This window comes from Bos indicus, chromosome 20 (assembly GCF_029378745.1).
Source record: "Bos indicus isolate NIAB-ARS_2022 breed Sahiwal x Tharparkar chromosome 20, NIAB-ARS_B.indTharparkar_mat_pri_1.0, whole genome shotgun sequence".
NCBI lineage: Eukaryota > Metazoa > Chordata > Mammalia > Artiodactyla > Bovidae > Bos > Bos indicus.
In genome coordinates, this window is record NC_091779.1 from 25,896,558 (window position 1) to 25,911,756 (window position 15,199).

A 15,199-nucleotide genomic window follows, 5' to 3' on the forward strand; every position below is an offset into this window, starting at 1 on the left:
ATGACTATATTTTGCTGTGTTGTACAATATAGCTTTGTTACTTATCTATTTTACATTTACATAATATTGATAGTTTGCATCACCTAATTACATACCTCTATCTTGCCCCTCCTTCCTTCCCTCTGCCCACTACTAGTTTATTATTTTTCTATTTTGTAATATACATTTGTTTTGTCTTTTAGATTCTCTATATGAGTGAAACAGAATATTTGTCTTTCTCTGGCTTATTTCATGAAGCACAATACCCTATAGGTCCATCTACATTATTGCAAATGGCAGAATTTTATCCTTTTTATGGCTGAGTAACATTCTATTATATATATAAATGTGTATACATAAATATATATATACATGTGTGTGTTAATCCTTTTTATGGCTGAGTAACATTCTATTATATATACAAATGTGTATACATAAATATATATACACGTGTGTGTGTTGCATCTTCCTTTATCCATTCATCTACTGATGGACACTTAGGTTGCTTCCGTGCCTTGACTATTGACAATAATGCTGCTATAAACGTCTATCTTTTCGAATTAGTGTTTTTGTTTTCTTTGGATGCATGTCCAGGAGTAGAACTGCTAGATCATATGATAGTTCTATTTTTAGTTTTTTGAGAAACCTCCATACTGTTTCCTATAGTTGGCTGCACCAGTTTACATTCCGACCAACAGTGTCAAAGGGTTCCATTTTCTCCACATCCTCACTAACATTTGTTATTTATGCTCTTTTTGACGACAGCCATCCTGCCAGGTATGAAATGGCATGATACCTCACCACGGTTTTGATTTGCATTTCTCTGATGATTAGCACTGATGAGCATTTTTTTATGTGCCTGTTGGCCACTTGTATGTCTTCTTTGGAAAAATGTCTATTCGGGTCTTCTGCCTATTTTTTAAATCAGGTTTTTGGTTTTTTGACATATATACAAGTTGTTTGTATATTTTGGATATTAACCCCTTAGCGGTCATATCATCTACAAATATTTTCTCCCGTTCAGTGGGTTATCTTTTTGTTTTGTTAACGGTTTCCTTTGCTGTGTAAAAGCTCTAAGTTTAATTAGGTCTCACTTGTTTATTTTTGCTTTTACTTCTTTTGCTTTCAGAAACAGAGACAGAAAAACCACTGCTACAGTTTATGACAAAGAGTGTTCTGCCTCTGTTTTCCTTTAGGAGTTTTGAGGTTTCAGGTCTTATATTTAGGTCTTAAATCCATTTTGCATTTATTTCTGTATTTGGTATGATAAAATGTTCTAATTTTATCTTTTTACATGTAGCTGTCCAGTCTTCCCAGAACCACTTATTATTAAGAGACAGTCTTCCCTTCATTGTATATTCTTGCCTTTGTTCTAGGTTAACTGACCGTAAGTAGATGGGTTTATTTCAGGGTTCTCTATTCTGTTCCATTGCTATACGTCTGCTCTTGTGCCCAAACCATGCTCTATTGATTACTGTAGCTTTAAGGCATAACCTGAAGATACTTCAAACTTTGTTCTCTTTTATTAAAATTGCTTTGAAAATGTGGAGTCTTTTGTGGCTCCATATAAATTTTAGAATTATTTGCTCTAGTTCTGTAAAAAATGTCATGGATATTTTGAGTGGGATTGCATTAAATCTGTAGTTTGGTGTGGACATTTTAACAATATTAATTCTTCTAATCCAAGAATACAGGATATCTTTCCATTTCTTGGGATTATTTTCAAATTCCATTATTAATATTTTATAGTTTTCAGAGTATAAGTCTTTCACCTCCTTGGTTAAGTTTATTTCTAGATACTTTAGATTTTAAGGATCTTTAGGAGTTATGATGTTTCTTTTGTAGAAAAAAATTTCCATACACAATCATTTGAATAAAGTAATCTAACATGTCTTTTATTTCAACAATTTTCACTGCACTTTAAAGTAAAACTTACTGAGTGGCTGGCAGCTGCTGAACATTTAGAACTAGATCAGAAATGCAAACTCCATCATCACCACAGTCTTTATGGAAAGGGATCTACAAATAAAAAAAGAGAGAAAAACAATCCCAGAAATTTGCTATTGAGTTAAGCAAATTGTAGAACACATAATAGTATTATTCCATTTATATAAAGTTCAAAACCCTGTGAAACTAAACCATATTTTAGGAATATATACATGTTTAGCAACATCAGAAAGAAAAACATTGATAAATGCAAAATTCAGGATGGTGGTGCTATCTGGGGGGCACAAGATAAAAGTGGATATGATAGAGTATGGAGTGATACAGAGAATTTCAGAGGTACCGGTACCATTTTATTTTTTTTTTAATGGGTTGTGAACACAAGGTGTTCCCTTTATTGTTATTTATTTCTTCAATAAACATTTACTGAGCACCTGTGGCGGGCCAAGCACTACTTACAGTGCTGGGAACAGAGCAGAGAACAAGGAGGACAAAATCCCTACCTTCATGGAACTTATATGCTGGTGAACTTTCCATAGAAGTAACTGTACTTCAATTAGAAAATTACCAACTTAGGCTATGTTCTAAGTGTCTTCAAACACTAAGGCAGTGACTGAAACTTTGCCGGCTAGTCAGGAATTCCAAGAAAGGCAAGCCGTACTTACACTGAAGACCTTGACCGTCTCAGAGTAGGCTTCAAGGGCAGGGTTAGTGCCAGGGTTTTCCAGACTAATGTTCATACACAGATTCAGAGGGCTGATAATGTCAGAGGGCTCCTAAACACACATAGAGATGAGTGGATTAGGGCATGGCAGCTTCAAACAAGAAAATGACCACACATGTACTCACAATTAAACACACAGTCCGCCCTCAGTCATGCAGAATAGCTCTGTTTTGAACTTCAAGGCTACTGCTTCTTTACTTCTGTCCTAAGTCTGCTGTTAGCCTCTCCGCTTCTGAGACTTCAAAACTTGGGCTCAGTAAAAATCTGAAGCAGTGATTCTTAGGTAAACTCATCAGTCATTTAATTATTTATGTAAGTAATGATAAATATTTAGATGAGATATCCAATTTTCAATGCTCAGAAGATCCCTCTGTCAGTACCCAGCTCCTGGGTTCTTGGCCATGTTCTTCCTGTCCGTACTGCCAAGACTTTTGGATTTACAGGTGTCCTGACCAAATCTCTAGAACAGAATATTATGATCTGGAAGGGAAAGTGCCCAGAGTTCACTGTCAGGAATGGACAAGGGGACTCCCCTTCCTAGTCTCTAGTCTACAAAACCAGATGAAAGTGTTTCCCGCACTCTAAACTAAGCTCCCCAGTTTCCAGCCTAGCTGTCTATTAGTGCTCCTTTGCATGTCGAAGATGATGCACCTATCACTCAGCAGGCGTTAAAACCAACACTGTCCAGCTATAAGTAAGGCAGTTCCTCTTTGTCTAGCAAAGATGGTGGAGGATTTGCAGTGCTCCAAGAGGCCTGGGCCGCTTCTAGTTTTTGAGGTTTCCTGTCTATCGAACCATGAAAATAATGCCAAAACAGGGCTGCAAACACCATCTAGCATTCTTCTTCAAGAAAGAAGAATGCCTGTACATTGGTAAGCACTAAAAATCAAATTTTCCTTTTGAGATAAAGGAAAAGATAAAGATATCTTTATCTCAGCAGGACTTCTGTCTTGAGCCCTTTGCACAGGGGGTAGCGGGGCAGGGGCAGTGACTTCCTGACTACAGGGAAATGTATCCTCGGCTGCAGGGTTGGCATATAGGATGGACTTGGGTATTGATACCAAATATGGTGTTACCTGGAACAACACCTCTCAGCTGACTACAATAATACACACCTTGTAAAAACTTCACAAGTACACATGGGAGAGAATAGGAGATGTATTTATATGTATGTGGTAGTTTGGTCACTCAGTCATGTCTGACTCTGTGACTTCCTGAACTGTAGCCTGCCAGGCTCCACTGTTCATGGAATTCTCCAGGCAAGAATACTGGAGTGGGTTGCCATTTCTGTCTCCAGTTTATATATATATACATACATACACCACATCCTGGCTGGTACTTCCCCCACAATGGATTACATGTTTAATTTGACCTACCACATAGCACAAGGATAAGAGAGAATGGAATCTGGCTTTTATTCCTTTAAAGAAGCTGTATAATTGGCACATTATCAACAAGAAAAGTCCAAGCCTTCACAAAGAAGAAACCTTCAACTTGAACAATAAATTACTCAACTGATTTTAGTTCATCCAACTCTTTGTTCAACTCTTAGCACTTCTTGAGATGTGATTTCTGTATCATCCATCTACTTGAGAAATGTCGGGGGATGCCCCTTAGACATATTCACTGGATCTGAAGGGAATTTCTGAGGGGGGTGGGGTTTCAGCATACCAATTTTATAAAAGTTTCTTTGGCAATTCTTATGCATCTTAAACTTTGAGAACCACATTCTAGGAAAGTTCTTAAATAACTCTTATAAAAATAGTTTCCTGAATAACTTATACTTTCAAATACCATAACCTGGCTTCTGGGGGGAAATAATCATATGATTTATAAGATAAGCTTTTTTAGAAATTTTCTTCTGAGAAGCACGTTTTATACTTGGGAGAATTTCAAAATCTATGTGAACTGTAGTAATTATGGCATAAGATTAGAGCAAAGAATTTTTACCTCATAATCTACCAGCCTTCACCTGTATCAATTTAAATCCAATAATGTAAAGGGCAGTTAGAGTTATCCTTTTCAATCATTTAAAAATAAATAAATATTCTCCTGATATGAAAATGTCAATATAAAATTTATTGTCAACTAAAAGTTGTTCCTATTAAACACTTAAGAAAGCACTTTGATTTCTTGAAGAATCTTATTTTTGCCTGTTTACTTGCCATCCCAAGTAAAACTTAATGCGACTAACTTACATAATAGCATGTAACCATCTAGATTAGTGTAAAGGAAATACACTCCTATTCACAGACCCAAAAAAAGCAGTAATTAGAAGAGCAAGGGTTCTTCTCACTCATAAGCCTCCAATTCAGGCTTTTATCATTCATTAGTCTTTAAAAAGAAAGGAGATGAAAGAAGAGGACTCTGAGGCTCACCTGTATGTGGATGATGTACTCAGAACAGCTCTGTGCTTGACTTACTATCATGGTCTTCTGCAAGCACCTTTCATTATTTTCCTTAAATAACCCCCTGGATATCACTCTGGATGAAAACTGGTCTTCATCAATTGTGATGTTATACACAATGGCTATAATAAAAGTCATAAAGAAATGTCAGTACAAATACATTTTTAAGGAAAAGGCATTCCTGTTTTATCGTGTCTCACTGGGTTAAGTCTCTGACTACAAGAAAACAAAAACCAGTCTTCCTTTTGATGGACTGTGAACCATGGCTAGCCTGTGGTATTTGTAACTGCAGCTCTGGTATGATGTATGTCGACTGTGGATACAAAGAAATGTGATTCAAAGAACTGTGATTTGATGCATTGGAAGGAATAGCAGATTTGCCACCAGGAAATCTACTGAATGAAGTTAGTCAAACTCCTCAAATAGCAATTTCATTGTCTGTAACATGGTGACATACAACTGGACATGTTCCTATACGTTATATAAGTTTTACAATAAACCTGGAACATGGATTTTATTATCCTATTTTTCAGATAATTAATAGAATATTATTCAGTTTTTCAAAATAATTCACCTCAGCGCACATAGCTAGGGCATGGTCAGAAGTAAAGTTTGAGTAATTTTGAAACCAGACCCCATGTTTCTACTATTTCTATGCAGTTTAGAGGATTCATTGTTATTTGAGGATTAAATTAGATACTCTAAGGGGAAATGTATAGCACCTTGCATATTCCACAAGCTTACTTGGGGAAAGTCATGTTACACTGCAATAAAAAGTGTTGAATCGGACAGACTTGTTTTGAATCTTAATCTCATCACTGATGAGCTTTAGGCAATTTTCTTAACCTCCTTGAACCTCCATTTCTTCATCTATAAAACAGAGATAATAATACTAACCTAGGGAAATGGAAATGAGAAACATATGTGATAAAAACTGATGTCAGTAGCTAATGTCCAACTATCAGAACTTTCAATAAAATCTGTTGGCTACCCACCCAACACTGAGAAGATCTGATACTATTAATAGCATCAACTGCATTACTTAGGGTTATTCTATCTTATTATTTACAAGAATTGATGATTTTGAACTGTGGTGTTGGAGAAGACTCTTGAGAGTCCCTTGGACTGCAAGGAGATCCAAGCAGTCCATCCTAAAGGAAGTCAGTCCTGAATATTCATTGGAAGGACTGATGTTGAAGCTGAAACTCCAATACTTTGGCCACCTGATGCAAAGAACTGACTCATTTGAAAAGACCCTGATGCTGGGAAAGATTGAAGGCGGGAGGAGAAGGGGACAACAGAGGATGAGATGGTTGGATGGCATCACCGACTCAATGGACATGAGTTTGAGTAAACTCTGGGAGTTGGTGATGGACAGGGAGGCCCATCATGCTACAATCCATGGTGTCACAAAGAGTCAGACACGACTGAGCGACTGAACTGAACTGAATTACTTCCAAGAGTTTAAAGATTGACTATACTTCCAAAAGCAATCTACATGTGACCTTTCAAATATCTACTAGAAGTGATGTATAATTTTTCTGGCTCTGAATACTTCATGAGGTTAACAAAGATAAAATACAAAAGAATCAAGAACTACAAATAAGTAGTGAAATAACACAAAGGAAAAGTAATGGCAGGGAAGTGATGGTAGCTAGGACAAAGTTAGTACATGTGGTAAGGACAATATTTCATTTTTTCCAAAATGATACATAGTTACATAGGCAATATGATAATCTTTTTGGTGTTATTAACTTCAAACTGGAGTGTGCACCCAATGCAATAAATAATAGAAGTTATATGCTTTATAAATTGACTTTTCAAAGTCACAGAGGTGGGATTTCTGTCTTACACACTGTTATTGCCAGGCAAGTAAGTGACAAATGATCATGACGATATGGACCTAAGACATCAAGAAGAGGATTCAAAGGGAAAGGTGCCCAATGGTGAGAGACCCTAGAGAACAGGTGGGAGGGAAACAAATTCTCTGAAAGCAGAAAATGCCTTTCAAGTGTGTGGTAACAGAAGAGGTGAAGTACAGTCAAAAACTAGGAGGAAGATGTTTGAGGCAAACTCATGCTTCAGGGCCAGCAGAGGTTACCTACCAGTCATTTCTGCCAACTAATAGATTTTCCAAATTAACTTTTTATATTTAATGTTTTATTCATCCAGCTTCATTAAGATATCATTGACATATAACATTGTGTAAGTTTAAAGCATACAACATAGTGATTTTATACATTGCAAAATAATTACCACAATAAGGTGAGTTAACTTACCCATCACTTCACAAAGTTACCATTTTTTGTGTGTGGTGAGAACCTTTAAAATTTAGTCTCTTAGTAACTGTATACGATACAGTCTTATTAACAAAAATCACCATGCTGTACATTCCATCTAGCCATTTCATGTTTAGACAGTAATGGTTTCTGACTCAACTCTCACGGCTACTCAGATGGATGTGCTAAAAGGCAGGTGTGCGAAATGTGCTACTCAGAGCTGGGTCAGTGTTTGAACACTTGAAAGGAAAAATGCCAGGTGAATATGAAAAATAGGAAATATGGAAGGCGTGCCAAGACATGAATCTAACTTTGTGTTCCTAGCTTTCTTATTTCTTCTATAAATCATGACAACATGCCTCTATATTTTTACCCTTTAAGTTAATTTGTTCACCACCTAATAAAATAGCTATAGTCAACCCTAACAGAAATCAACCCTGAATATTCATTGAAAGGACTGATGCTGAAGTTGAAACTCCAATACTTTAGCTACCTGAAGAAAATAGAGCTGACTTATTAGGGAAGACTTTGATGCTGGGAAAGATTGAAGGCAGGAGAAGGGGACAATAGAGGGCGAGATGGTTGGGTGGCATCATTAACTCAATGGACATGAGTTTGAGCAAGCTCCGGGAGTTGGTGAAGAACAGGGAAGCCTGGCATGCTGCAGTCCATGGGGTCACAAACACTCAGACACAACTGAATGACTGAATAACAAGGAACTACAGGTTTCAGAAAATTAGAGCCAAAATATGATGGAGAGGATATATATGCATAACTGAGTCACTTTGCTGTACAACAGTAAGTAACATAATGTTGTAATTCAACTACACTTCAATTTAAAAAAATCTGATGGAAAGGATGCGGACCCATGAAACAGAAGCAAATGAAAGAAGGTAATATTGGATTAAGTGCTAAGAATCAATGGCTGCATATCGAAGGAACTGAGATAATTGGAGCAGGAGAGATGGAGGTGAAATGCAGTGGTTAGAAAGACTTAAGGGACACGCAGGACCTCAGCCAGGCTGCCAAAGACAACTGGACCAATCCATTTGTAAGACTGCCCACAGTTTTCCTTACTCTCTCCTGCCAACAGGTCATGTTTCAGATTTTCCCTCACTTCACTGGATTATTTGTTGTTATTGTTCAGTGACTAAGTCATGCCCAACTCTTTGCAACCTCATGGACTGCAGTACACCAGGTTTCTCTATCCTTCACTATCTCCCTGAGATTGCTCAAACTCATGTCCACTGAGTTGGTTATGCCATCCAACCATCTCATCCTCTGTCATCCCTTTCTCCTCCTGCCTTCAATCCTTCCCAGCAGCAGGGTCTTTTCCAATGAGTCAGCTCTTTGCATCAGGTGGCCAAAGTATTGGGGCTTCAGCATCAGTGCTTCCAATGAGTATTCAGGGTTGATTTCCTTTAGGATTCACTGGTTTTATCTCCTTGTTGTCCAAGGGACTCTCAAAAGTCTTCTTTAGTACCACAGTTCAAAAGCATCAATTCTTTGGTGCTCAGCCTTCATTATGGTCCAACTCTCACATCCATACATGACTATTGGAAAAGCCATAGCTTTGACTATATGGATCTTTGTTGGCAAAGTGACATGTCTGCTTTTTAATATGCTGTCTAGGTTGGTCATAGCTTTTCTTCCAAGGAGCAGGCATCTTTAATTTCATGACTGTAGTCACCATCTGCAGTGATTTTGGAGCCCAAGAAAATAAAATCTGCCACTGTTTCCACTTTTTCCCCTTCTAATTGCCATGAAGTGATGGGGCCAGATGCCATGATCTTCATTGTTTAAATGTTGAGTTTCAAGCCAGCTTTTTCACTCTCCTCTTTCACCTTCGTTAAGAGGCTCTTTAGGTACCTCTTTGTTTTCTGCCATTAAAGTGGTATTATTTGCATATCTGAGGTTGTTGATATTTCTCCTGGCAATCTTGACTCCAGCTTGTGATTCATCGAGCTTGGCCTTTCACATGATGTACTCTACATAGAAGTTAAATAAGCAGGGTGACAATATACAGCCTTGACATACTCCTTTCCCAATTTTGAACCAGTGAGTTGTTCCATGTAAGGTTCTAACTGTTACTTCTTGACCTGCATACAGGTTTTTCAGGAAGCAAGTAAGGTGGTCTGGTATTCCCATCTCTTTAAGAATTTTCCACAGTTTGTTGTGATCCACACAGTCAAAGGCTTCAGTGTAGTCAATGAAGCAGAAGTAGATGCTTTTCTGGAATTCCCTTGCTTTCTCTATGATGCAATGGATGTTGGCAATTTGACCTCTAGTTCCTCTGCCTTTACATCTGAAGTTTTTGGTTCACATAATGGATTATTTAGAAAATATAAAACACTGGACACAAATTATACATTGTTTTATACTTTCTCTTTCATTATTTCATGCCTCTTAAATTTTCAAGAATAGAAATATTTGATCCTCATACTGAACACACTGTACCTATGTTATGGCATAGCCAACTCACAGTCGACTCATCTAATACGGACTCAGGTTCAGTGTAATTTGCACGTGCCCATGGTTTTCCGTTAGGAAGTTATGGGTAAGAGAAACTTAAAAAATAGACTGGAAGAGGCTATAATTATGTCACTGACTTCATGACTTTCTGCAGCAGAATGTGACCTTCTAAGGATGACAGAGGACAGTCTAAAACACCTTCCACACCTAATCAACCATTCTCAGGCACCTCAAATATGTGGCAATTCAAGGGTCTGCAAGACCCTTATTTCTTTTGGTTTCCATATCCCAAGCATAGTTTACATCAGAAGTGAAACTCTATAAGCAAATCTATCTCTCGTGTAGATTATTTCAGGTTTACTCACCCACTTGATTGTTTTGATTAGTAGGTCTAAACTTAGCACTGAAGCAGAGTTTAAGTTTTATCTCAGCATTTTTGTTGAGCAAAGTGATTTTTTTTGGTGTGAATGAAGCATCTACAGATACATCAGCAATGCTCTGTGACCTGAAAGACCAATGTTTAAAAAAAATTATTCTCATGAAGCTACCCAGAAAAGCTAGTCTTAGCACCTTGTAGGAATGTGACCACAAACAGCATTAACCTAGCTTAACAGACAGACGACAGTAAAGTTGCTCAGTTGTGTCCGACTCTTTGAGACCCCGTGGACTGTAGTCCTCCAGGCTCCTCTGTCCATGGGATTCTCCAGGCAAGAATACTGGAGTGGGTTGCCATTTCCTTCTCCAGGGGATCTTCCCGACCCAGGGATCAAACCCGGGTCTCCCACATTGCATTATAACCGAGCTTAACTATCTCCTCAAAATATGCATTTGAGTCCTTGTGTCTTGACTTTTTAGATGAATCAAACCCACCTTCAAAGAAAAAAGTTTGGCCATCATGGTCTATCTTAAAAGGGAACGTCACAGTATAGGAAGTATATGGCCTAGCATGTTTGAGGTCTACCAAGGTGGCTACAGGGTGAAGTTCACTGAAAGGTATTTCTTACAAAATTGTTCCAAAGCAGCCACATAATTATGTCATCATACTTTGTATTTTAGAGTTATTCCAAACTAATTTTATTCAGTAAATATATTTTCTTTTTTTCAAAGCCTTAAATATTACATTTGAGTTTTATTTCTTCCACATGAAGATTTCATTAAAATAATGCACTAAGGCAGTGAGCCCCAACTTTTTTGGCAGCAGGAACTGGTTTCGTGGAAAGCAATTTTTTCACGGACTGCAGAGGGGAGGGAGATGGTTCACACCCGTGATGGAGCGGCAGATGAAGCCTCATCTGCTCACCTCCTGCTATGTGGCCCGGTTTCTAACTTGGACTGGTGGCTGGGGACCTCTGCACTAAGGAACTTCTCAGGTGGTCCAGTGGTTAAGGCTCTGTGCTTCCACTTCAAGGGGCACAGGTTCAATCTCTGGTGGAGAAACTAACAACCTGCCTGTCGTGCACGGAGAGAAAAATGATGCACGGAAAACAATGCATTTCATCCTTTAAAAGCCCAAGTGAGATACTGTAAATAGTTTCATTGAAGTCAGTGTGATTTACTCACTACCTAATTTCTTTCTGTTCTTCACATACTTGGACATTTAAAACATATTTTTCAACAGACATGAATGGATAACTGAACTCTATTTTCTTAGAGACTCCTGATGGAATGCTCAGTTTCTTTCTGGTTGCTTTCCTTCACCAGCCCAATATATTTATTTTTGCTCCTTGGCTCTTGAATCCCTTATTGTTCCCCCCTGCTCTTCAACTCCTCCTGAGGTCAATAAAAGGTCAGCTAAACTTAAATACTGGCTTCTTGTTTATGACTAATAATTGTAAAAGATACCTTTTAACCACAGGAGAAGTTGTACTTCACATGTGTGGCCTTGGTATTCAGTATTTTTAGAGCATTCTCATGAGAATTCTTTTCTACAAGTTGAGGTAATAAAAAAATAATCAGAAATATCCTTAATACCATTTCAAGAGCTTTAGCTTTTCAATACATTTTTTCTCCTCATTTTATAGAGAAGAGAGACTTAGTTCTAATGTTAAGCAAGCATTTTTTTTTCCCCACCAGGAAAAACACACTCCTTCCTCTATGCAAACTATGACATACAAATGTCTTCGACTGTTGTATAATGCCTGTGACATTCTCACAATACTAGCAAAGCAATCTGCTCTACTTAGCAGGCCATGTGTTTGTTAACTAGTTTGTGTCTGGCTCTCAATGACTCACCAGAGCTGAACGACCTGTCCAAAGGCCCCCACGGACACGTCGGTGATGGAATCCCCATTTAAATCTCCATAGCCATCCAGGGATCTCCCAAAGTACTGGAGGTGGCTACTAAAGGCTCTGTCGGACCCCAGGATTTTCTAAAAGAGCAAGTTTGAGATGAAATTATAGCTCGTGACAACTGAAACAGAAAAAAGGCAGTATCTACATTGCCCTGGTATATTCTTTCTATGGCCATTTCTCAGATTGTTTTATTCTCCACAGAACTCCATTGATTTTTCATAGCTCATCTGATCTGATTATTATTCTTGCAGCCACATTTTCTTTTTTTTTAATTAATTTTATTTTATTTTTAAACTTTACATAATTGTATTAGTTTTGCCAAATATCAAAATGAATCCGCCACAGGTATACATGTGTTCCCCATCCTGAACCCTCCTCCCTCCTCCCTCCCCATACCATCCCTCTGGGTCGTCCCAGTGCACCAGCCCCAAGCATCCAGTATCGTGCATCGAACCTGGACTGGCGTCTCGTTTCATACATGATATTTTACATGTTTCAATGCCATTCTCCCAAATCTTCCCACCCTCTCCCTCTCCCACAGAGTCCATAAGACTGTTCTATACATCAGTGTCTCTTTTGCTGTCTCGTACACAGGGTTATTGTTACCATCTTTCTAAATTCCATATATATGCGTTAGTATACTGTATTGGTGTTTTTCCTTCTGGCTTACTTTTTCATCAAAGAAAACAGCCTGAATCTCTCACATAAAATAACAAGCCAGCACAAAGCAGTGAGAGATCAGTGAACTGGAGAAGGAACTGATGCAGGTTTGGGTCCTGACTCCTCTCCTAGCTCATTTCGTTCAGATCTTTACTCAAAAGCCGCTTCTGAGTGAGGCTTTCTTGGTCACTCACTCAAATATTTGATACCTCCTAGCCCTGAAAATTTATTCTCTAGTTTTTTTAAAAAATTCCTTATCATTTAGTACTTTCTGGAATATTTTTCTTATCTTCTTTCCCTCTGTCTCCTTCACAAGAATGAAAGACCCATACAAAGCACAGTTTTGACCGTCCTGTTCTTTACAGTATTCCCAGAGCCTAGACAGAGCTTGACGCACAGCAGATCTGATGAATAAGTGAATTAGGTTATAAAGTAAGAGGGATGGATTGGATGATCCACATGATACTCTCTAGCTCTAACACAATGATACTCACATGTACACATATCACCATAAAGCTATGGATTACCTGAGAATACCTCAAGCGAATCATGCCCTCATGGCCATTGTAGATGTACACAGCTCCAGAGTTCTGATTTTCCAAAGGCGAACCAACAATCACGTCATTAAAGCCATCCATGTTGATGTCTGAAAGAGCTGCAATTGCTGAACCAAATCGAGCATTTTCAAGACCATTGGGGCCTTCCAGAAATTGGTGCCAATTCAAAATGCCCTTGCAAAGAGGGAAAAAGGGGACAATTAAAGCCAACCTTACATTAACAAATATATACTACTATATATAGTGGTATAAATATAGATATAAATAGATAACCAAGGACCTACTGTATGGCACAAGGAATTATATTCAATAGTTTTTAGTTATCTAAAAAGGAAAAGAATCTGAAAAAAATCTATGTATCCATCTATCTACCTACCTATGTACAAATGAATCACTGTGCCATACTGAAACTAAGGTCATAGGCTATCTGCTCATAAACCAAGGTGAAAAGAAGCAATTCTTTTCTGTAGGCTGCCTGTACAACCTACATAAGAGTGTCCATTTCTTTGTCTTTTTTCCCCTTAATATTAGGATCTTCACTCATCTGTTTCCAAAATTTTTTGATTTAAAAAATTTCTGGTAAAAGTCTACTAATCTCTTTAATAAAATTAATGTAGAAACAAATAAAACACAATATCTTAATATAGTTCTTTACTTAAGAGCTATTGAACAACAGTGGCATAATTATGGTATAGGAAATGAAAGATGAGATTGTTAATATTCCATTCTACAAAACACTGAATATTTCTGCCAAAGAAAAGACATTTTCCTGTAAAAGATACAATTGTGGGCTTTTTCTTTTTTTGCAGATTTTGAAGTCAAGAATGGAAATATTTCATGACTTCATAAGAAAGCAATGCTCTTCAACCATGAAACTGAGTCTGTTTTGATTCTTTCTCCTCTATAATAATCTTATGAAAATTAATTTATTACTGACTGAGTCTGGTAAAATACTAAAAGATCATTTCACCTTTAGCAATTAATAATATTCAGAATATCTGACTAGCAAGAAACATTTAAGAAGCTGGGGAGTTGTTAAATTTTCAAACTAGTAGATATGCTCTTCCCTTATTAAATACTTAATTACACTTTATAAGCTTTAAAATTGTTTTAATTGCTTCTGTTTAAGGGCTGTTATATTAATTTAAATAAGGTAGGACAAAATATCACAACAGTTAAATATAACATTTACTACATTAATATCAGCTTCTCTTTTTCCATCCTTTCCTTATCTAGCCATCTAATTTTCTATGTCAATCTGTGCCTTTAATTTTGGTTTTCTTTTCAGGTTTCAGTAAGTTCACTATAATTATGTGCATGGATTTAGTCCAGTCTATAAGTTGGTAAAACTAGGCTTTTCCATGTTAGAGTATGCTCAGTTCTATGTGTAAGAACTGGAATTTCCAAGACTTGGATATATACCTAAATGTTACACCAAGCAGTGGAATTTTTTGACAAACTAATGTAGAAAGCACACAGGAATATATGGCTATTTCTAAAGTGCCCTGTACAATTTGTCCTTACCATTGTCAAATGTCAATAAAGTAGCTTTGCCCTGTTATTGTTATATCTTTATAGCAAAGAAGAATAATTGAATGAGATATTTGGGAAACACACAGATGTATATGCATGTGTGTGTATGTATTTCAAAAAACAACATGCATTTATAATAACTTTATTTGTAAAGAAAATATATATTCAAAGACCTCTTGTGGAAGATGGCAGGACACTATACCTTAAGTTCCAGGTTATGCTTTTCAATGTGATTTTTAAAACTATAACAATGGTGACATCCTCAAAATGAAATATAAACCATACTTTTATTTAATAATAAAGTCTTTAATCTGCAAAAATGCAGATTCACTTTCATTTATCAATACTAAA

General features: G+C 37.2%; 1 protein-coding gene across 1 annotated transcript in view; it reads right to left on the bottom strand.

Annotated features, from left to right (window-relative positions):
* Window positions 1–15,199, bottom strand: part of ITGA2 (integrin subunit alpha 2) — a 108,758-nt gene that overhangs the window by 21,836 nt on the left and 71,723 nt on the right. The window contains exons 14-19 of the mRNA XM_019982863.2: window positions 13,286–13,489; window positions 12,039–12,175; window positions 10,172–10,311; window positions 5,026–5,177; window positions 2,589–2,699; window positions 1,916–1,998 (exon numbers count right to left, since the gene is read on the bottom strand). Of these exons, the coding sequence (XP_019838422.2) occupies window positions 1,916–1,998; window positions 2,589–2,699; window positions 5,026–5,177; window positions 10,172–10,311; window positions 12,039–12,175; window positions 13,286–13,489 (827 nt within the window). The remainder of the gene's footprint in view (window positions 1–1,915; window positions 1,999–2,588; window positions 2,700–5,025; window positions 5,178–10,171; window positions 10,312–12,038; window positions 12,176–13,285; window positions 13,490–15,199) is intronic.